The sequence below is a fragment of the Arvicola amphibius genome, chromosome 6 (assembly GCF_903992535.2).
Source record: "Arvicola amphibius chromosome 6, mArvAmp1.2, whole genome shotgun sequence".
NCBI lineage: Eukaryota > Metazoa > Chordata > Mammalia > Rodentia > Cricetidae > Arvicola > Arvicola amphibius.
In genome coordinates, this window is record NC_052052.2 from 11291756 (window position 1) to 11313917 (window position 22162).

The 22162-nt window shown below is 50.7% G+C and overlaps 1 protein-coding gene across 1 annotated transcript; it reads right to left on the bottom strand.

Annotated features, from left to right (window-relative positions):
- Positions 1–147: 147 nt before the first annotated feature.
- Zbtb17 (zinc finger and BTB domain containing 17) lies at positions 148–17821 on the bottom strand. Its single transcript, XM_038335122.1, has 16 exons — positions 17691–17821; positions 15346–15432; positions 5501–5707; positions 4687–4875; positions 3990–4127; positions 3622–3744; positions 2957–3198; positions 2732–2874; positions 2346–2646; positions 1993–2080; positions 1791–1907; positions 1589–1709; positions 1317–1447; positions 816–1025; positions 616–705; positions 148–535 (listed from the first exon to the last, which is right to left on the bottom strand). The coding sequence occupies exons 3-16, from the start codon at positions 5703–5705 to the stop codon at positions 252–254; spliced, it is 2382 nt and encodes a 793-aa protein (XP_038191050.1). The 5' UTR covers positions 5706–5707; positions 15346–15432; positions 17691–17821; the 3' UTR covers positions 148–251.
- Positions 17822–22162: the final 4341 nt, after the last annotated feature.

Below are 22162 nucleotides of genomic sequence, written 5' to 3' on the forward strand. Positions count from 1 at the left end.
GTATGGAGCTCTACTTTCCATGACGGGCAGCAGGATGTCCCAGGAAGCCTGGCTGGTCTCTGAGCTAGCGTTAACAGTTCAGCAGTATGAGCTACGTAGATGACAGTTCCCCACCCCCACCCGGGGACACAAGGACCGTAAGCAACATTAGAAAATAATCAAATTTATTCTCTCTAGGGATTGGGGAAGGAGCACCTTGAGTCCCACGGTGCCATCCATCCTTAAATAAACAGTCAAAGAGGGCCACCTGCTCACTCTGCAGGCGGTGGGCAATCCGGAGCTGTGGGTGGAGTTTCTCCCAGTGTGGGCTGGCCCTCAGCCCCATCCCTAGGACGGAAGACCAGCTCTCCAGCCTGCAGCATTTGCCCAGCTGGCCATGTGCTGCCCGGCCCATACTGCTGGTAGAAGTCCGCATCTGTCTGGAACATGACCAGTGCCTGGGCTGTATGGATCCGAACATGCTGGGCCAGGCTGTTGGCATCCAGGAACTTGTCCCCACAGGAATCACAAGCGTAGAGGATGTGGGTGTTGGGGTCTGTGGAGGTGTGGGGCTGTGGTCAGGATGGGAAGGACCTTGGGTCCACCGGCGTTCATGCCCCAGACTGCCCCTCTCACCTTCTTCCTGCACCTGCTTGACAGCCTTGCTGATCTCGGCTTTCAGTACTTCTGTCTCATCAGCTGTCACCGCGGCCCCCACTGGTACCACTGTGGGCAAAGTCAGCAGGGCCTGAGGCAGAAGCCACAGGGACCTACCCCATTGTTGCCACCAAGGCAAGCTGCCTGTGGCTACCCTCTGCTGCCTCTACAGTCCACACCTGTGAGCTGAGTAACCGCTGTTGCTGCCAGTGCCTCTGTGGCCAGTGTGACCATGTCATCCACAGTGACCACGCTGACCTCACCACCCTCTTCTGGCTCCAGGATCTTGATGCCCGCCTTGCCCTGATGCACGGTCTTCACGTGAGAGCGCAGGTTGTCTACCCGGTTGAAGCCACGGCCACACTTGTCACACAGGTAAGGCTTCTCTCCTGGTGGGGGGGGGGGGGTGAGTTACCATCCTGTCACCTGCAGACCTCCCAGGACCCAGAAGCCCCGTCTTTTCTAGCAAGTTCTCTGGCAGCCACCAGTGCTGACAGGTGCCTCAATAGCACCCTCCTCCTGGAAGCTCCAAGGCAGGTGGAGTCCTCATTGGAACTGAACTTCAAGATTCCCTGTAAGCAAGTGTGGCTGGCACAGGGCTCCCTACCTCTTCCCCCACTACCCGTCTCCTCCAAAATGGGCTGGGAAGGGCTGGACAAAGGCAGGCAGCACATGCTCACCAGTGTGGATGATTATGTGCTTGGACAGGTCCCCCACATTCACAAAGGCCTTGCTACACACGCTGCACTTGTGTGGTCGGATGTTGTCATGGTGGCGAATGTGATTGGCCAACTGGCTGGACTGGACGAATCTACAGGGCCACAAATCAGGGGCTTATGTTGACCCACAGGAGCCTTGATGTATGTGTTGGGGGGCTTGGAGGGTACCCACCACTCTGGGACACAGCCTGGGACTTGGCCTCATGCTCCCTGGGGCAGGGGCAGGCCGCTACCTCTTGCCACAGCGCTCACAGACGTAGGGCTTCTCCCCCGTGTGTTGGCGCACATGGGCGATGAGGGAGCTGGCTTGAGTGAAGGCTTTGCCACACATCACACACTGGCACGGCTTCTCACCTGGGGCAGAGGCACGAGGCACTAGCACCCACTCAGCTCCCTGTGCCCCTTCCACAGCCCACACGGGGCCTCCTCACCCACCCGTGTGGATCCGTACGTGCCGCTGCAGCGCGCCTGGGTCAGCAAACTGCCGCTGACAGTGGGTGCATACGTAGGGTTTCTCCCCGCTGTGGATCCGCAGGTGCCGCTTGAGGTTCCCTTTGGAAATGAGGGGCAAGACTGGTGTGCTGCACTGCCAGGGGCCCAGGGACGAGGGCGGGGAGCCAGGGTGCTCTGGGCCTACCTGAGGTGGTGAATTGCTTCCCGCACTCCCGGCACTTGAGAGGGCCATCGGCAATGTGGATCTTCAAGTGGGCCTTCAGGTTCCCCACCTGCACCCAGACAGGGGCTCAGAAGGGTCCCCTAGGAACCTGACTTTTCCCCAAACCCTTGAACCAGGAAATAATAGACTCTGTGGTCTCTCAAAGCCCACAGAGCAATGGAAGGAAAATGCAGCAGAACCTATTCTAAGATGGCTTGCTCTTCAGGGTCCCATCCTAGGAGAGTCCCTAGCCACAGATACAGTGGCTGTTGTGTGCTAACCCTGGGGAACCACCAGCAGGACCCTACGGTGCTGGCTCAGGGAGGGGTGCACACCTGGTTGAATTTCTTGTCGCAGTGCGGGCACTTGTGCTCCTTGTTGGTGTCGTGAGTCTCCAGGTGGCGCATCTTGGAGGTGGGGTCAGAGAAAGAGCGGCCACAGTAGTCACACTGGTAGGGTTTCTGGCCACTGTGCACCAGCTGGTGGCGCTTGAGGTTGCCTGAAGTTGTGAAGAGCTTGCCACAGTCCCCACAGCGGTAGCGGGCCTCCCCCGAGTGCCTCTTCTTGTGCAGGTTCAGCAGGCTGATGAGCCTGTAGCTCTTGCCACACTCCTCACACCCATAGGGTTTCAACGGGCTGTGGGTCAGAAGGTGCTAGGTGATAGGAAGGGGTCTTGCAGGGTCCAGGGAGGCCCCCAGTCTGGGGGAGGCAAGGTGGGTACCTGTGTGTCTTCTCATGGGCCTTGCATGCTGCGGGGTCTGAGAAAGCCTTGCTGCACTCCCGGCATGAGAAAGGTTTCTCACCCGTGTGGATGCGGATGTGGCGTTTGAAGTTCCCCGTGTGCGTGAACTCCTTTCCACAGTCCTGCAGGCGCAGCAGGAAGGAGTGCGTGAGGGGCTGCAGAGACCCTGGAGGCACAGGGCTGGCACCGCCCACGGCCCCGCACCTCGCACTTGTGGATGATGGAGCCATAAGCCTTGGACTCAGTGCGATCCCCATAGGTGCCTGAGCGCAGGTTCCGGCCTTCCATGCCAAGCTCCTGCCCAGAGTCTGTGCCCGCAGACTCTTCATTCTCCTCAGGGGTCTCCCCATTCTCCAGATGCATCCCCTCTTCCTTGACTGTGGCAGGCCCTGTGACCTCTTCCTCTTGTTCCTCTTCTCCTTTGCTGGCTGGTTCCACTTCCACTTCTGCACAGAGAAGAGGGGGTACTGAGGGACCTGGCTGGGCTCAGAATACCTTCTGGGTCTTGTCTAACTCCCTCTCCACTTCTCCACTTCACAAATGCCTTTATTTAGGTGACAGTGACTCTAGGATCTGTCACCTAAGTATTTGCTACTTGGAGGGTATAAGACCTCAGGGTGGCACTATTAGCCAGTAAGTCCTTGTGAGCTTGGTTGTGGGAAGCACGGCACTGTGCAGTGCCCAGGGCTGAGCCCCAGGGCTACGTCAGGATGCTTCTAGACTAAGGAAACATGGAAGGGATGTGCACTCAAGACAGCTCAGGAGTCAAGAAAGAAGAAAAGCTCAAGTGAATGCTGTCCAAGCAGGACAGGCTAGTGGGAAGAGAGGTCCAAGAGAGCAGCGCGGTATGTGTGGCTGTGGGAGGGCACCTTGCTCTGAGCTCTCTGACAAGGCCTCAGCTTCTGCAGCAGCCATGCCGCTCGTGGGGTCCGGCTTGAGTTCTGCAGGTGGAGGCTCCCGGGGAGCATCAGCCTTCTCCGTCTGTTCTGCACCTGAGGAGGGATGGATTGGACTCTGTCCAGGGGCCAAATAGGTCTCTTCCATGGCTGGGAAGACCCTGCAGAACAAACTATCTGAGCTAGACATGAGCCAGAAAAGTATCAGAGCACATGCCAACCTCCCAGCCACGAAGCCTTTGCTATTTGGGGCTGCTGGCAGGTGGTGGACAGAAGCAGCTTCCTACCGTGCATTCCCTTCTTCCAGGTAGCCAGCCCACGAGGACTAAATCACAACTCACCACTGGCTGTACTTTCTGCCTGGCCACCCCGCTCTTCTTTGAGCTCTCTGCTTAAGCCTGCATGTGGACTGCTTCTTGCTTGGTCCAGCCTGTTCAGCATGGCGGCGGCAGCCTTCTCTTCTTTGGCTCTCTTGTCCCCTGGAGACAGAACAGGACAAAGTTGTCATTTTCCATCAAGTGTCCACTGCCAGAGGGATGAGGTGGCTCCTCTGAGTCCCCCTGGGGACTCTGGTGCTTCACTGGTTTGTTCAGGGAACACCTCACCTCAGGACACTGACTTCACGGCACCACAAGTGATGTTGCCTTACACGGGCAGTAGACACTGGATATGTGTCAGTGCTCAGCAGGAGGGGGACATGATCCTTTTATTGCCCATGATGGGAGTCTGCAGGCTTCTGAGGACACCCTGAGAGCCAGAGAGCTCTGGGAGGGCAGTTACAGGCGTTCAGACAAGAGCTCTGCTCCCGGGCACCTAGTGACCCACATGTGGCTCCTGCTCTCTGCTGCTCAGGGTAGGAAAGGCAGGTGTGGGACCCTTTCCAGCAGTGCCTGGCCAACCTCTACCAGCGGCCCGCAATGACGCCAAGGTGGACAAGGAATCTGAGGCCCAGTGAGGTGACCCAGAATCAGGGACAGGGCCTCCATAACAAGCCAAGTTCCTTGACCCCTTTCAGGAACAGCCTGCCAGGGACCTTACCTTCCAGAGCTGAGGCCTCTGTATTTTCCCCAGGGCTGCTGGCCGGCTCAGCAAGTGACTTGAGTGCATGGCAGGCTGTGATAATATCCTGCATCTGGAGGAAGCTGGCAACAGCCAGCACATCATCCACGTTCTCCGGGCTAAGGCTCAGCTTAGCAGTGTACATGAACTCCAACACCTGCCCCAGGCCTGTCAAGTACAGGACAGCCATCACAGATCCACTTCAGAGCCTACCAATGGGCTCTCCACCAGACCGCAAAAACACATTTTGAACAGTTAAGCAGTAAGCCTCCAGCACCTGTCTGCTGGGCTAGGGGCAGCTGCTAAAAAGATACGTCTGGGGACACCCCATCCCTCTAACAGCATGATCTTCAAGACACTGTCACCTGACATTTGCATGTCTGTGTCCGCATCTATAAAATAAGAGAATACCTCGTCCTGGTTATCTCAAAAACAGGTCACAGGGCTCTGGATGGGAGCATAGACCTAGGATTGGTCCATCTTTTTTTCCTTCATCCCAGCCCCAGCTAGGCCCCTCATCATTTTTAACATAGCCTGGCTGTTGGCCCCAGGACTAGCCTGGCCACAGAAAGGGATGAGGAGGGCTTAGGGCCAGCCTTGCTCCATCCCTGCTAACAATGCTGGTCCCACTGCCTCTCTGCCCTGATCATACTGTGAACCTGTGTCCCTGGTTACACCACGTCCAGCCAGAGATGGGATAAACTTGGTACCCATAGAGTTAGGTGGGACATGCCTGCTGGCACTGCCCTAAAAGGGCCTTGCATGGTATGAGGCTCTGGCTCCAACAGGGTACCTGCCGCATTGCTGATGTCCAGATGTACCACGTCCTTCTGGTCCACGAAGAGCATCTTGAAGTATTCGCTGCAAGCTGCCAGCACCGCCTTGTGGGCCTTAAAGTCAACACCATCCACCACAAAGGTGCAGTCACAGAGAAGGCCCAGTTGCCGCTGCTGGTTCAGCTGCTCCAAGACACGCTGGCTGTGCTGGGGGAAATCCATGACTGCGGAAAGCCAGAGCCTCCTGTCAGCACTGAGAAAGGATGCCAGCCAAACTCGCTGCCAACTGCCAAGCCCCAGGTGAGACTCACAGAGGAGACGGGAAGCGTTAAACAAGGGAGAGGCTTTTCTACCACAAAAGGGCAGCTGATTCCAGACACTTGCACGCCAAGATGGCTCAGTCGCTCCCAAAGCTTACTCAACAGGGCAAGCTCCCCAAACCAAAAAGTACCAAGATAGCCCTAACAGCTTTGCCCCCGAAGCAGAATACACAGGAAGCAATGAGCTAAGGAGTCAAGATGGCAAACACACAAAAGAATTGCTGGCTCACAAAACAGCTTAACATGTTTTACAAAGAACACACACACACTATTAGAATAAAACTCAAATGTTCAGCTTTGGGGCACTAAGTTCAGGCGGCTCTTGCATCATCAGCTGCGGAACTCCCTTTCCTGCAGCTCCCACGGGCTTTGGGAAGCTCCCTGTCCACACAAGGCTGGGTTCTTTAGGGTGGGGGATCTTACTCAGCTCTCTCCTTCCAAGGCTTTCCCACCCCGCCCTTGCTCAGTCCCTCACTCTCTCAGGCTCAAGGAGCTACACAAAGAGTGATGTCTGCTCTTTCAGGAACCTCTAGCACCGACTCCCAGGAGAGAGAAGTGACTCCAGCCCTGACCCAAGAGCTGCCTGGAAATCCCACAACTCCCAAGGGACTGCACTTGGAGAAGGTCCTGGCCTGGTGCCCAGTTATGAACTACACAGGTAGAGCTGAGATAACATCCAAGTAGCCTCTGCCTGCCCAGCACCTCTGCAAAACCTTCTCAAGATCAGCCATCTTCTAGGGAAACAATGGTTTTTTATTTACAGAAATAAGGTGTTTTAGAACATTTCAGAATAAAACCCTGCACCCGCCGTGTGAGGCCAAAGTCCACAGAATCCCTGCATGGCTGGATACAAGCCCTAATAGCAGCCAGCCACTCCAGAACCAGGCTGCCCCAATGCAGTAGCACTGGCTGCTCCTGACTGGCTGCTGTCAATGGCCTAGAGCCTAGAGTTGCAGTGATCACATGGAGCTGGCCATCTGAAGAGAGCCAACAAGCCACTCCCCTTCACGCCAGCACAGGCACACTCGCCACCCTGTGGTTTCTGGAAACTTCTAAGTATGTGCCTGTAATCTCAACATTTAGGAAGCTGAGGCAGGAGGATGACAAGTTCCAAGCCAGTCAGAGTCACATAATAAGTCTCTATCTCAAAGAACAAGCAAATACTGGGGTGTGTACTTATGAACTAAGGTGAGGAGTCTAATGGGGAGGTGGCAGTGCTATCAGGCCACAGGCAAGCTCAAGCTGGAGACCCAGCCCTGTTCCCCCAGGCCCAAGCAGGGGCACTGCTTCTGAGCCAGGCAGTGCCAACATCTACAACTAGAAGGCAGCCTGCAGCAAGTTAGGCACTGGACACCTACGGCAAAGCCACTGCAAATCAGGATGCCTTGTGAAAACACTTTTAAGCCAGTGGGGTCGCAACCTTCCTGATGCCTCAAGCTTTAATACAGTTCTGCATGTGGTGACCCCCAACCGTAAAATTATTTTCATTGTACTTCATAACCGTAACTTTGCTATTGTTATGAATCGTAATGTGAGTTCCAGAGGTCTTAGGTAACCCCTGTGAAAGGGTCCTTCAACCCCCACCCCCCCAGGAGGGTCGTGACCCACAGGTTGAGAACTGCTGCTCTAAGTCCTCAAACCCCAGAAAGAGCAAACTCCCACTAGGATCTGAAGGGATGGAGGAGAGGAGAATCCCAATGCTAATGATCAGAGCACAAGACACTGAGAGGAACCTGTGTCCAGGAGCCCTTTCTGAGGTGCCCAGGAGCTAAGGGCGCACACACGGAGGACAAAGCAGGAGGGGCAGACAGCCCACACCACACTGATCCTCAATTAGTACTGTTTTCTGAGGTGGGAAAGCCGTGGGCAGACGAGAGTCCTAGTCGCCTTCTCTACAGCCACAGTGGACCACCTCCTGAGTGCAGATAGGGAGCCACCATTCCGTGTAACCCTGGTTGAGTTAGGACTCAGAGATCCACCTGCCTTTGCCTCCTAAGTGCTAGACTAAAGGTGTGCGACACACACCCAGCAAGTTCGGTTTCTAATAGAACGAACGAAACACAGGGAGAGGCCCAGGGCACAGTTTGCTAAGGATGGAGACAAGGCACATAGAGGTAGGATCCAGGAGGACTGGCACATCTCAGTCCAAACCTCAGGCTCTGAGATCCACCCTGCTCAACCCAACAAGTCCTCCAGCAGTGGAGAAACAGCATTTGTAGAGTTGTTTCAACCTGACAGGTGTCACAGAGCCAGAACACCACACCCTGGTTACCTGCAAACCAAGCACACAGCTACCCTGGGCACCAACTTCCTTGTTGCTGTCTCAGAGATGCAAGGACTAGGGAGGAATTCTCCGGACTTGAATCCAGGGTCTGCCACTGGCTGCCAGGGGCCAGCATGTCTCCAGCGGTGGAGGGGCTCAGACACTCTTTACAGGGTTAGTATCACCACTCAACTAGGCCAGAGGCACACCTTCACACCTGGCAGCCATCTGCTAGCAGGAAGCAGATAGGCTCAAAACCCTGATCACATGGTCTCTACATCCATTTTCCTGGGCACTCTAGATGGGACTAGATCCACCAATCAATACCCATCATTCCTTCTAAATGTAATCTGGAAAATTTCTGTAACACAATGGGGGTCACCACAGACAACAAAAGGAGGGCGTGCTGAGCAAAGAGCCACTGGGGTGAACTTTCTCTGGTGTGAGCGACTGGACTGCTAAACCATGCCGGTGCTCTTGTATGAGGCCAACTACCTGTCTGTCTGAAGCACTAGGGAGCCTGAACTGCATAGCTTCCTCTCGAAGTCAAGCGGGCTCCTGTCACACAATGAAACATGACCCAGGTTACTGGCAGGCACTGACTAGCAAGAGGGGGTGGTGCCACATCTTAGGCCAGAAAACAACACTCCTACAAGCAGACACCTGAGCTCGGCTGGCTCCCAGAATGGACCAGCCTGCTCAAGCTTCCACACACAGAGGTCACCACTGAGTGCCACTCACCTTTCCTGATCATCCAGAAATACAAGTGGCACACAGACACACACACACACATACACACACCCAGGGAAATAGAAGTTCACAACAGGCCACCTCTGGGAAGTTGAAATCTATGCACCCAACCCCACCACCAACCTGTCTCTTCAAGTTCAGCCTGGCAGAGGAAACAATATCAGCAAACCTGCCCCGCTAGTACAGTGCTCCTAGTCCAGCAAATGCTCGGGTTGCATGCGCACACACAACCTATCTAGAAAGCTAATCCTGCAGCGGGTGAGAGGGGACAGGGCCTTGCACAAACTTGGTAACCGACTGCTGTACCACTGAGCTGTGTTGCAGCTCTCCCTCTTTTATATAAACATCCAGACCTATCTGTGTGGAACCTCTCCGCATTTGGGCACTTACTTTCTCCTCTATGGACAGCGCTACCCCAACTGAGGACACGTCACCAGTCCTGAAGGACAGTCCTTTTTGTCATTTGAAAAAAGCCAATTCCTGCCGGGCAGTGGTGGCGCACGCCTTTAATCCCAGCACTCGGGAGGCAGAGGCAGGCGGATTTCTGTGAGTTCGAGATCAGCCTGGTCTACAAGAGCTAGATCCAGGACAGGCTCTAGAAAGTACAGAGAAACCCTGTCTCGAAAAACCAAAAGAAAAAAAAAAAAGGAAAAAAGCCAATTCTTTTTTTGTTTTTGGTTTTTTCAAGAAAGGGTTTCTGTGTAGCCCTGGCTGTCCTGGAACTCCCTCTATAGACCAGGCTGACCTCAAACTCAGAGATCCGCCTGCTCATGCCTCGTGAGTGCTGGGATTAAAGGTGTGCGACACGTTACCACCTGGCTTGATTTATTTATTTACTGGCTTTTTTTTTTCTTTTTTCCTTGAGTCAACACAGACTGGCCTCAGACTCACCGTGTAGTACAGTGTTCAATCCCCGGCAATGTGCAAACTTAAGTGTTGGTACACCCCCAAAAGCCTCAGCTACACAGAACTTGAGGCAAGCCTGGGCGACGTGAGGCCCTGCCTCATAAATAAATAAAAAAAAGCTGACAAAATTAAGACATTCTCAATTGGACCGCTGGGTCCTCCCTGCAGCACTGGGAGGGTTAGTCTCTGAGCCTCCCACAAAATACCACAGCACCAAGAAGCGCTTCTCCCTGGGGGGCTCGAGGCCCCAGTGACATTCAGCACAGTCCTGCATGCTGCTGAGTCACATTGCAACTGACTCATGCTTTGGAGAAGACACCCACACCCTGCAGGGCATGTGAAAACACAGTAAGGGGCTCCTCTCAAAAGGGCACGTGGGGACAGTTGTTACCACACCCTTTTTCTCTTTTACCACCCATAAATAATCTCCATTAAAAGTTAAAGCAGCGGAAGGGGGGGGAAGCTGAGTTGGGAGGAAGAGCATTACTCAGGGTCAGAGGCCTTCTTTTCCATCAGAAAACCGTTAAGGCATCTCTAGTTGGCTGTGGTAGAATGCACCTGGGATCTGGGCATCAGGAAGCAGAGGCTGGAGAACTGCTGCTAGTTCAAGGCCAGCCTGAGCTACCTTGTGAAACTGTCTCAAAATAACAACAAGCCACATCCTCTACTTTCTACAAGACCTGGTGAATGACAACTTCTCAAGAAAAAAAAAAAAAAAAAACTCAGTAGGGAAATGGTGAATTACAAATTTTTCACAAAGAATGTGTCAGTCAGGAAGATTCTGGGAACAGAAATCCCAAGGGAAGCCCTGACGCTGTGAAAAGCTGCCTGCCATTGCTGAGACCACAGCTCTTAGGCTGAGCTACAGTCTGGGGCTTGGAACCAAGCAGAGCTGGTCCTTGGGCATCAGGAACCTCCACTTCCTTTCTGTATTCCTGGGCTAACAGTGAGGCTTCGACTCCGTAAAGATGCCGTGGGAGGCCATTATTATATACGTAAAAACACGCTGGAACAGTGAGCCAGGACAGCCAGGAGACCAGGGGGGAGCCACTGCCCCACAATAGTGACAGGCAGGAGACCAGGGGGCCACTGCCCACAACAATGACAGCCAGGAGACCAGGGGGCCACTGCCCACAACAGGCAAGAGACCAGGGGGAGCCCACTGCCAGGGGCTCACTTTCCTCAACCAGATACAACACAAGGCCTCAGTGGTTGGGAACCAACGGCAGTGCCACCTCCTTTCTACAAAACATAAGACTTGCACAAGCAAAGTGGCTTCACTGAGAAAGGACACAGAATGACCATCCCACAGAGAAAAGAGACTAGTTGTCTGTGCTCGGTGATTTCATTGTCCTTTAGAGCCGAATGGTATTCCGTCAGACAGTTACTGCTGTTACTACCCTGCCGAACTACATGGGAAGACCTACTGCTGAAGACAACCCATGCTCTGGCTGCAGGACAGGAGAAAGGAAGCAAGACTTGAGATTAAAGCTTCCTCCCTGCTGGCCGGCCCTCAGGATGCCAGAAGGTGCTATGTAGACTGCTGGGAAGAGTCCCTAGCAGCAGCCCTACTCAGCCTGTCCCGGGGAGTACAGCACTCCCTGGCCAGGCAGGAAGTGCCCACTGGTGTAACAGTGGTGAGCCTGCTAGGGGTAACCAAAAGCTTGCTGACTGACTGCAGTGATGCTTCACGGGAACGCATGCGTGGCACTGCCAACCTGGTCAGGGTTGGAGCTGGAGAGGGCAGAGCCTACCAGGGAAGCTACAGCTGTTGCTTTACTAAGTGGGTATGACATGCCCAGCGAATTGTCTTCTAAATAAGGATGTTAACCCATAGATTGATGCTGCCATCAGCACTTGTCAGAGAAGTTTCTCTTGGGAGGAGGCAGAATCAACTGCAGAGACTCTTAATTTGTCAGTCGGCCAGTCATAAACAGGACATCTATACCACCCTTTAAAGCATCGGAAATCATGGCAGGGGGTGGGGGGCAGAAAGGATGTGTGAGTGTTGTGGACCATGGAATTACCACACTTACAGCAGCTGTGATGACCTATGCAAGACTGGGCCCATCAACATTCTGAGATGGAGCCCAGGGGCTCAGGAGGTGGCACCCCTCTCTAAGGATCTACAAGGAACTAATGGCTGCTAGGGGAAGGAAAAAAGTACCCCTGTTCTGATAAAAAAAAAAAAAAAAAAAAAAAAAAAAACACCTCACCTGTGCTCCTATAAGCAACCCCAATTAAACTCACTGGGTTACATGGGGGAGGCGTGAAAATAGAGGACTAGCTGGGAAGAAGAGGGAGAACAGGACTGGGAGTGTCAAGAATGTGATGGGGAAACGTGATCAAATATACTGTGTACATGTATGAAGTGCGGGAATGAAATCATATATAATTAACATGGGGTAAAAAACACTACAGTATCCAAAAGAAGGAAGTTTATGCTGAGCATATGGCTCATACCTGACTCTCAGCAGGAGGGTGAAGGCAGGAGAATCAGGAGTTCCAGGCCAGGTCAGCTACATGCCGCCTATCTCAAAAGAAAAAGAACAGGGGAAGACTTTGTGGCCCTCAGTATGACATGTGTTCTTCACATGCCAGCCCTTCCTGGGGTTTTTCCCCATTAGGACTGAGTAATAAGGTTCCTTCTAGTGTTAAGATTTAAATGTTAAATGAATGAGTCAGTTCATGAGCCTGCCAGATGACCACGACATACACCTGAAGTAACCAGAGAAATCTGAAGTAATTACAGAAATCTGTAACAGAAATCACAGAGCGGTGACAAGAGAGATCTCTATGGGTAGGGAGCAAGCTCAGAGCAATTCCTGGTCTGTGGCATTATCCTGTGTAGAGCTCGAAGATGCACAAGGGACATAGAACACTTTACCCTGATAGAGCTACACCATCTAAGATGAGGCTTACAGGCTTGCACCTACGATGTAACGTTTGCTTAGCTGACATGCATCTCCAATCGGTTTATATACAAGTATGTGCACACATCTCTAAGTGCATACAGTTTAGACCTAGGGAGCTTTATGATTAAATGGAACACCAGAAACAGGAGGAAAATGATACCACAGAGTGGCTCAGTTGGGCACTGAGTGGTCCCACTGATATACAGCCGCGGTTCTTTTGCTCCCTTGTGCTCTTGGGATGTGTCTATGGCGTTTCTAGGCTTGAAAGTAAAATGATGCCAGCTGGTGCTGGATGGAGGAGCCTTGTTTTTTATTATGGCAGCTTCTTATTTTTGTAACATGGTGATTTGGTTGAACACAATAAAGTACAGTAATAACTGAAAAAAAAAAAAACCCTTTTTAAAAAGACAACCAAATAGAAAAGTGGGCAAAAAATTTAAACAGCTGTTTCAGAAAAGCTGGAAGAACGACTTTCAAGGTGTGCACCACCACCTCCCAGATGTTGGCCCTATTTTACAGATGGGGAAACTGAGTCCTGACCATGACACAGCTGGCTCTCTAGAGAGAGCCCTGAGGCAGGGTGGCAGAGTCCTCTGTCCCTTCCCATCTGAAGCAGTGTTTACGGTTACTTTACTCTAAGTCTGCACCACCTCAGCCCAGACCTCTGACAGCAGGCAGGTCCCCTGTGCGTCCTCGCGCTGGTGGCCAGACCTCTGACAGCAGGCAGGTCCCCTGTGCGTCCTCGCGCTGGTGGCCAGACCTCCAGACAGCCTTTAGACTATACAGTGTATGAAGATGTGTCTCTCTATTTCCTCATCTTCCTAATTGATTGGTCTAATAAAGAGTTGAACAGCCAATAGCTAGGCAGGAGAGGATAGGCAAGCCTTCCAGGGAGAGATAGGAACTCTGGGAAAGAATCTGAGGTGTTAGTCAGACTCATGGTACTGAAGAGAGAGGTAACAAGCAACCTGGAAAAACATAGATTAATATAAATGGGTTCACTTAAGTTTTAAGAGTTAGTTGGTGGCTGGGCGGTGGTGGCTTATGCCTTTGATCCCAGAACTCAGGAGGCAGAGGCAGACAGATCTCAGTGAGTTTAAGGCCAGCCTGATCTACAAAGCAAGTCCCAGGACAGCCAGGACTGTCACACAGAGAAACCCTGTCTCGAAAAACAAACAAAAAGAACTAGCGGGAACAAGTTAGGAACTAGCGGGAACAAGTTAGGAACTAGCGGAAACAAGTTAGGAACTAGCGGGAACGAGCCTAAAGTAAGCGAAGGCCGGCTTTCATATGAATGAACGGTTTCCCTGTCGCTGTTCGAGAGCTGGATGTGGTCAGCAGGGCTTTGTTTTTAGAGTCCAGTCCTGCCAAGCAATAGCAGTCGTCTGCTACACCCTGGGTGCAGAGCACACTCACGTGTCCAAGAACCACCAGCTACCACGCGCAGGACCCTGGGAGCACACCCAGCCCACTCTCACTATTTCAGTGGGCTCTCCCGTGGGCAGAGCTGGGCCCCACACCCCCGACCCTGTCACTCTGGGGCCAGAGCAGGTAGGTTCTGTCTCCTCCAGCGGCGGATTAGTATGACTTATTCTTTACTCCAGACTCAAGATGGCTATAGAAATGCACCGTTCTGAACATCAGAGCCTTACAGGAGAGCATGAGGTCCCTGCTCTTTCTTCCTGAGGGAGTTCATATGTGACTGCAGGACACGAAGGAGACAGCGTGGGCCATTAGATGGATGCCAGCGCTGAAGCAAAAACCACATGGTCAAAGAAATCCTGCTGCACAGGAGCTCATGGGACACTGTGGCTGCTCAACAGGCTGTAGAACGTACTTCTAGACTTAAGGAGTGGAGGACAAAAGTTCTTGCTTACTTTAGCCATTGCTAGAACTTGCGATGCTAGAGATTTGAACCCAGGGCCTTAAACAGACTAGGCTAGCCCTCTACCATTGAGCCCTGTAGGACAACTTTAGATTATACCTAATCAAAATAAAATCTGGGTGTGGTGACACACACCTTTAAACCCAGCGCCCAGATGGCACCTGCAGAGTGTGAAGCCAGCCAGGTCTACTAAAAATGAACCAGGGGTTCAGAGACCAAACAAACAGCAAGCATACCCACTTTAGTTTTGCTGACAAAAATAAGTAACTGGATCAGGCATGACAGCTCAAGTCTAACTCCTTGGATTAGGAGGTCACTCTGGGTTCAGCGCAGACTGATTGACAAAGCAAACACCACAGACAACGAAGTTTTATCTACAATTTCACAATAAAACTATAACAAGGACTTTTTTTTTTTTCACTAAATTCTTTGAGACAGAGTCTTGTTATGTAGCCCTCGCTGGCTTCAAACTCAAAAGGTCCACCTGCCTCTGAGTCCCCAAGGAACCAAAGGTGTGCACCACTCCTCCTGACTTTAGTCCTCAGATGGTGATCTGAGCCGTGCTGAGTGTAGACGAAGACTGGAAACAAGCCTTCCCTGCCCTGCTTCCTACTGCACTGAGCAATACCAACGTCCATCAGCATAGTGGCACACACCTTTAATCCCATCCCCGGGAGGAGGAGACGGGTGGATCTCTGTGAGTTTGAGGCCAGCCTGGTCTACAAAGTGAGTTCCAGGGCAGCCAAGGAAACAAACAAATAACAACAGCAACCAAAAGCTGTCTCCTGCAGACAGTGTCCGTCCTCCAGTATTACAGACATACCTCAGATCTCCAAAAAGCCGGGGGCTCTCTTTTCAGACAGTGTGCCTGTAGGAACTCCAGCTCGGCTCCCCTCCTCCAGCTCATCACCTGAATCAAAGAGACCCAAGGAGAATTATTATTGACCTGCTGTAGAAAAGACTGTGTGCTGGGCCTGGGAAACAAGACGAATGATCAGGACCCCCAGGCTCCATACTCAGGAACTCCTTCCTGAGACAGGTCCGGTCAGTGCTGACGACCTGCGCAGTTTAGTGTAGCACTGACTTTCCTGAGATGTCCACAACATTGATTCTCAGCCCAGACATACCCTCACCTGGGTGACCTCTGGCGGATGACAGCGGCAAAATCACCACCACATAGCTTGACCTCAGTGTTTTAGACAGGGTTTTGATTTTGTTTGTTTGTTGTTGTTTTTAGACAGGGTCTCATTCTATAGCTCAGGCTGGCCTGGAACCTGTAGTAGAGTTCAGGCTATATAGTGAGTTGAAATTCCACAGTTCTGTCTTGGCCTCCTTAGTGCTGGGATCCTAGGCATGCACCACCAACCCAGGCTTACCTGAATGCTTCTCAGGCATGCATTTTCAACTCATTTAAAACTAAATCTTTCCTCTTGTTAAATGAGCTCCTTGTCCTACTTCCTACCGCACTGAGCAATGCCAACCAACATCCACCAGTCAAGGACAGGGGACAGCGCCGGGGACTTGGCTTAGCAGGCAGAAGTGCTAGCTTTGTTGTGCAAGCCTGACAACCTGAGTTTGATTCCCCAGGACCCACAAGGCAGTGGGGGCACATCTTTAATCTCAGCTCTCTTGGAGAAAGATGACAGGCAGACACGGAAATCCGGATGATTGGGGTAACTAGCCTGCAATACACTATACAGCAGAAACAAGAGAGACCCTGACTCAACAGGCTGTAAGATGAGAACCAAATCCACTCTTGACAGGTTGTCCTCTGACCAACACATGCACGCACGTGCACACGCACTTTTAAGAAGAAATGGGACAATCCTGTGCCTTCTCATTGGAGTTATCACCAAGTTTTATCAATTCTACATCCAAAATTATCTCTCCCTATTCATTCTCTACACCTAAACTTACTCAAAGCCACCCTTACGCCTCGCTTAAATTAGCCTAGCGATCTCTTAATTGACTTCAGGCTCACTCCTTTATTCCTCTTTGACTTGGCCAGTGATCTTTCTTGTCCACAGACCTGATTCTTAAGTGCTTTCCTCTTAACTTTTAGGTGCTGGGATTAAAGGTGTGCACCACTACCGCCAAGCACTCGGGAGGCAGAGGCAGGCAGATCTCTGTGAGTTCAAGGCCAGCCTGGTCTACAGAGCTAGTTCCAGAATAGGCTCCAAGCTACACAGAAACCCTGTCTCGAAAAACAAAACAAGGCATGCGCCACCAACCCAGGCTTGCCTGAAAGTTAAATGTGCTAAACTCTGTAACGTTCCAATGACTTAGCAGAGCCTCCCTGGCCTTACTGCCCATCTCTGCTAGAGGAAGCGGAGCACCTTCAACTAAGGATATACACCCTTCTCCTGCCTCACTTCCCCAAACATCCTTTAGGTCCAGCTTCCTGGGAGAATGGAACTGCCTGGATTACTTAAGACTGAGCTAAGCCTCCCTTCCTGCAGCGCAGTGGTATCTGAAAAGCCTCTCTCTCCCACGTGAGGTTGCTCTCTGAATGGTGATGACACAAATACCAGCAGGGGACTTTCCGGACATTCACTCTCTAACTCTAAGCGTGCTAGGCTCCGTACAACCTATTACCTCAAGACAGGTTTTATAATAAGCCGTGCTTTAAGGATGAGGAAACAGAGTCTCCGCTTGGTGCTGGGAACCCTGGTCCCACCTGCGGACCTAGTCCGCAGACATCTGTCGTCAGATCTGTCAGGGGCGGAGAGAAGGAGGGAAACACGGTGGACGGATGGGTGGATGAGTGAATGAATGAGCGGTCTACGGTGGGGGCAGCGCCCGCCCCTATTCCACAACACATCCAGACCGGCCCCGCGCCGCCCCGCACTTGGCCCCCACGCGGCCGCAGCACGCCCACCCGCCGCGGCCCGGCGCGCGGGGTCAAGGGGCGGTGACAGCCCGGCGGCGGGGGCGGAGATGGCACCAGCCGCGGTGTCACCCAGTCCTGGAGGCGACTCGCGCCCCTTCGGCAGCACGGGTGCATGGGTTACCCCTCCGGCCCGCTCCCGTTGCTCCCCGGCCCGCGGCGCCTTCCACCCGGGCCTCCCCTCCCCCACACAACCGTCCCGGCATCCCAAGCCCCCGGCCCCTGCCGACTCGGTCCCTCCTCCCAGGACTCTCCGGCCGCCCTCACTGGCCGAGCCTCACCTGCCATGTCCCGAACCCGACCACAGAGGGAGGTGCATCACGGCCGCGAGAAGGCCAGGGACAGAGCTTCACGGCAGACAAAGGGCGCCGCCATGTTAGAGCCGGGCGGAACCGACCTCGCCGGCTTCCCGGCACTGACTTCCGTCGCCGGCACAGCGCTGCTCTACGTGCGCGACCGCCAACAGGCGCATGCGCCTAGCCAGCCGAAAGTTCTCCGTTAGTGGACTTCGGTAATTGTCCCCGTTTTAACTCCTGTCTTGGTTTTCCGCTCCAAATACATCCGCAGCGGTTAATGTGTGCCACACAGCATGTTCATCGTCTCATGTGTTCTTCACACCACAAAACCGTGTTATTTCTCCTTTTTGTTTGTTTGTTTTGTTTTGTTTTTTCGAAACAGGGTTTCTCTGTGTAGCTTTAGTGCCTGTCCTGAAACTCATTCTGTAGACCAGACTGGCCTCGAACTCACAGAGATCCGCCTGCCACTGCCTCCTGAGTGCTGGAATTAAAGGCGTGCGACAACACCAACTGGCTCTCCTTTTTTCTTGAAGGAGTGAAAACTTAGGCGCAAAAAGGGTTAAGTTGCTCATACTTGCACATCTTTGTGACAGAGCAGAGATGCGAACCTAGTTGTGGCTCCCCTTATGTTTTGGTAATATTTTTGCAGTACCGGGGATCAACAGCAACTTGGACTGGGTAGATGGCTCAGTGGGCAACGTGCTTGCTTATGCAAACAAGGGAACCCAAGCTCAATCATGAACAACCACATTAAAAGCCAAGGGGGCAGGAGAGATGGCTCAGTGGTGAAGAGCACGTTTGCTCCTACGGAAGACTTGGCTTCACTGCCCAACACCCACACGGTGACTCCAATTTCAAGGGATCTGATGCCTTTTTTCTGGTATCTGCAATAAATAGATGGTGCACATACATACATGTAGACAAACTACTCAGACATATTAAATAAGTAAGTCTTAAATAAAAGTAAAAAACCTCTCCTGCCCACCTGTGATCAAAAACACCTGGTGCAGATGGGTCAGACAATCTTTAGTAAAAACAGATGACGAGTTATCACCCATAAACAATAGCGTTTCAGGAACTATCTGTCCTTGGGCAAGGGGATTACAGCTCAGAGGCATTTTTGATTCATGGATATCTAGTAATTGAAGCATAGTAATTGAAACTTTGGCTCTCACGTTCCTCCTTGAGTTGTATCCTAAGTCAAAACCTTGACTCTGTGCTGGGTACCTGTTTATATTAGGATCTAAAAACCATCAGCTTAATGGTACCCAGACAGGAATTATCATTTAGTTAAAGTATCAGTGGTACAAGAGCCAATAACAAGAAGGGCCAAAGGACTTGTGGTAGCTGACATCAGAGTTACTATCTAGGAAGAACCTGGAAATAAGAATGGGAACCAGTTATTTCTTTCATCTCAAGGCCTTTTTTTAATATTTAGTTATTTATCATGTATACAATATTCTGTCAGTGTGTGTGCCTGCAGGACAGAAGAGGGCACCAGACCTCATTACAGATGGTTAACAAGAGCCACCATGTTGTTGCCGGGAATTGAACTCAGGACCTTTGGAAGAGCAGGCAGCGCTCTTAACCGCTGAGCCATTTCTCCAGCCCCTCAAGGCCTTTTTTTGCAATGACTTTTTTTTTTAGTACAGCCATATTTTAATGATTTCTGAGTTGTTTACATAGAAACAACAATTTCCTCTTAAAGCCATATAATAACCTCTCTGTTTTACATAGAACAGGTTGAGTGTCCTATCAAACTATGGAACTATTTTAGCTATTGAATCTACCTGTTGATAGTTCTGGGTCTATTTGGTTTTAACAGGTACCTTTCTTGTTATGCCAATAGGCACTATAGGTAGCTATTTTGTCCCTTAAACAGGAAGTTTCCTTTTGATCTAACATTTCAGCCTGCTTGGGGACAAGGGCAATGTACTCTCTTAGGTAACTACTTCCTGCTGAGACTATTGCATTGTTGTCAGGGCCCAGGAAGGCTGCAGTGCTATTCAAAGGCAAGGAGGGAATTCAGACAATGGGGCATTCATCTGGTTTGCTCACCCAGCTGAAGAGACAGAGAGCATTAACACAGGCTGGACTGGTCCACATCATCTTTCAGCAAGTCCAGGGCTCGCAGTCATTTGGAGCAGGTTGCAGTCAGCAACTGATGCTTGGATGTGTCTGTCAGCCAAGTGGAAATCTGCTAAGACAGATATAGACTAGGGACAGAAACTGAAATTTAGGACCTTAAAGGAAAATCTTATATTTGGAACTTTCAGCCTGTAGTCCTAGTAATTGGGGAAGAGGAGGATTCCCAAGATCAGGAGAGAGAGAGAAATACCATCCTCAGGAATAGTCAGGTGGGAAAACTTAGGCTGTACTTATCTGGAGTCCATATGACCTGTGAGAAGCTGATCCAAGTCTTATAACTCCCTCAGTTCTCTGAAGTTTATATAATTCTTTTAGTTTACAAAAAGACATAAAGCTTTTAGATACATTAGCATTACCAATATGTATTGATTTCCTCACTGTTAGAGCATTCAAGTAGCAGGTGTCTGTAAAACACTGGAGCCGACACACACCTTTGGGTCCTAGCAGAAGCTGCAGATTTGGGTTAAAAAGCATGAACATTTTTTTTTCCTTTTCCAGAGAGACAGATATAGATTAGACAGAAATGTGTTTGGCCCAGTGAGAAGCACATTTAAATCTACACTTAAAAATAAGACAACCAAAAGAAATCTAAAATCGTGAGCGTGTGACTGAATAGTGACTAGTTAGTGTTCTACCAGCTTATCAGAACTCCGGTGAGCAGTATGAAAACTCTGAACTATGGAAACCTTAGTAGAGCAGCAGCATGGGAAGGAAATCTGAAGCAGTTTGTATCTTCACAAACCTTAAATCATTTCTTATACCTTTACAACTCACATTTACTTCTTTTTTAAATTTAATTTAATTTTTTCTTGGTTTCTTTTTTCTTTTTTTTTCTTTTTTTGGTTTTTCGAGACAGGGTTTCTCTGCAGCTTTTTTAGAGCCTGTCCTGGAACTAGCTCTTGTAAACCAGGCTGGCCTCGAACTCACAGAGATCCGCCTGCCTCTGCCTCCCGAGTGCTGGGATTAAAGGCGTGCGCCACCACCGCCCGGCACTTCTTGGTTTCTTTTTTCAAAACAGAGCTTCTCTGTGTATTTTTGGCTGTCCTGGAACTCACTCTGTAGACCAGGCTGGCCTCACACTCACAGAGATCCACCTGCCTCTGCCTCCCGAGTGCTGAGATTAAAGGCCTGCGCCACCACCGCCTGGCTTAATTTACTTTTTTTCTTTATTTTACATTCCAACCACAGTTCCCCCTCCCACCACATTTACATTTTAAATCATCTTCTGAGACCCTCAAAACTTACTTAAGCTTTGACATCCTCAGACCCTTATATAACTTAGACCATGAGAACTTACATAGACTCATATCCTCAGACTGTTATATACCTTAGAACATTTTTTAGACCCTTGCATAGACTTTAATCCCTTTTCTTTCCAATAACTCATTTACCAGAGATACAATTAGTTATTACTGAGAACAATCATTTCAAATCGTGCTCATTTAGTGGAGAATTATACCTGAAGCCTGTTTATCTTTTAATATAAAGCCTGTTAGCAAGGCAAACCTGTCTGCCTTTTCTAACCAGGTAGCTCGAGAAAAAGTAAGTCTTGACTTTTACATAGGAAGTGAGCTAACAAGCTGGCTGCAGCCTTGGGAAAGAACTTGGTTGCCTGCTGCTGCTAAACTGACCAAGTCCTTTAATCAAGATGATGGCAGTAAAATCACATGACATCCATCCTAGCTAAGATAGCTGCCAGACATGTGACTGCCCAAAGATGGTGGCAATCCAAACTGGAATCATGCCTGTGAAATCATGCCACCACTGCCTGGCTCAATAACTGTTTCATATGGATCATCTCACAGACTCCTGAGCTTTTATTTAAAATTACCTTTTTGGCCTGGCGGTGGTGGCACACGCCTTTAATCCCAGCACTCGGGAGGCAGAGGCAGGCGGATCTCTGTGAGTTCGAGGCCATCCTGGTCTACAAGAGCTAGTTCCAGGATAGGCTCCAAAGCTGCAGAGAAACCCTGTCTCAGAAAACAAAAAACAAAAACAAAAAACTTCTTAAATTGCCTCTTTGAAATTGATTGCTAAATTCTGAAATAATGTTAATAATGTTAAGATTAAAATATGTTGTGAATGGTATTAAAGATACCTATATCTGTAACTAAAATATAAAGTACATATATTTTTTAATTAATTCAGTATCCTGAGATAAAATTGTTTAAATTTGTCGAGTCATGGTGGGCACACACCTTTAATCCTAGCACCCGGAGGCAGAGATAGGTAGATCTCTGTGAGTTCAAAGCCGGCCTGGTCTACAAGAGCTAGTTCCAGGATAGGCTCCAAAGTTACACAAAAACCCT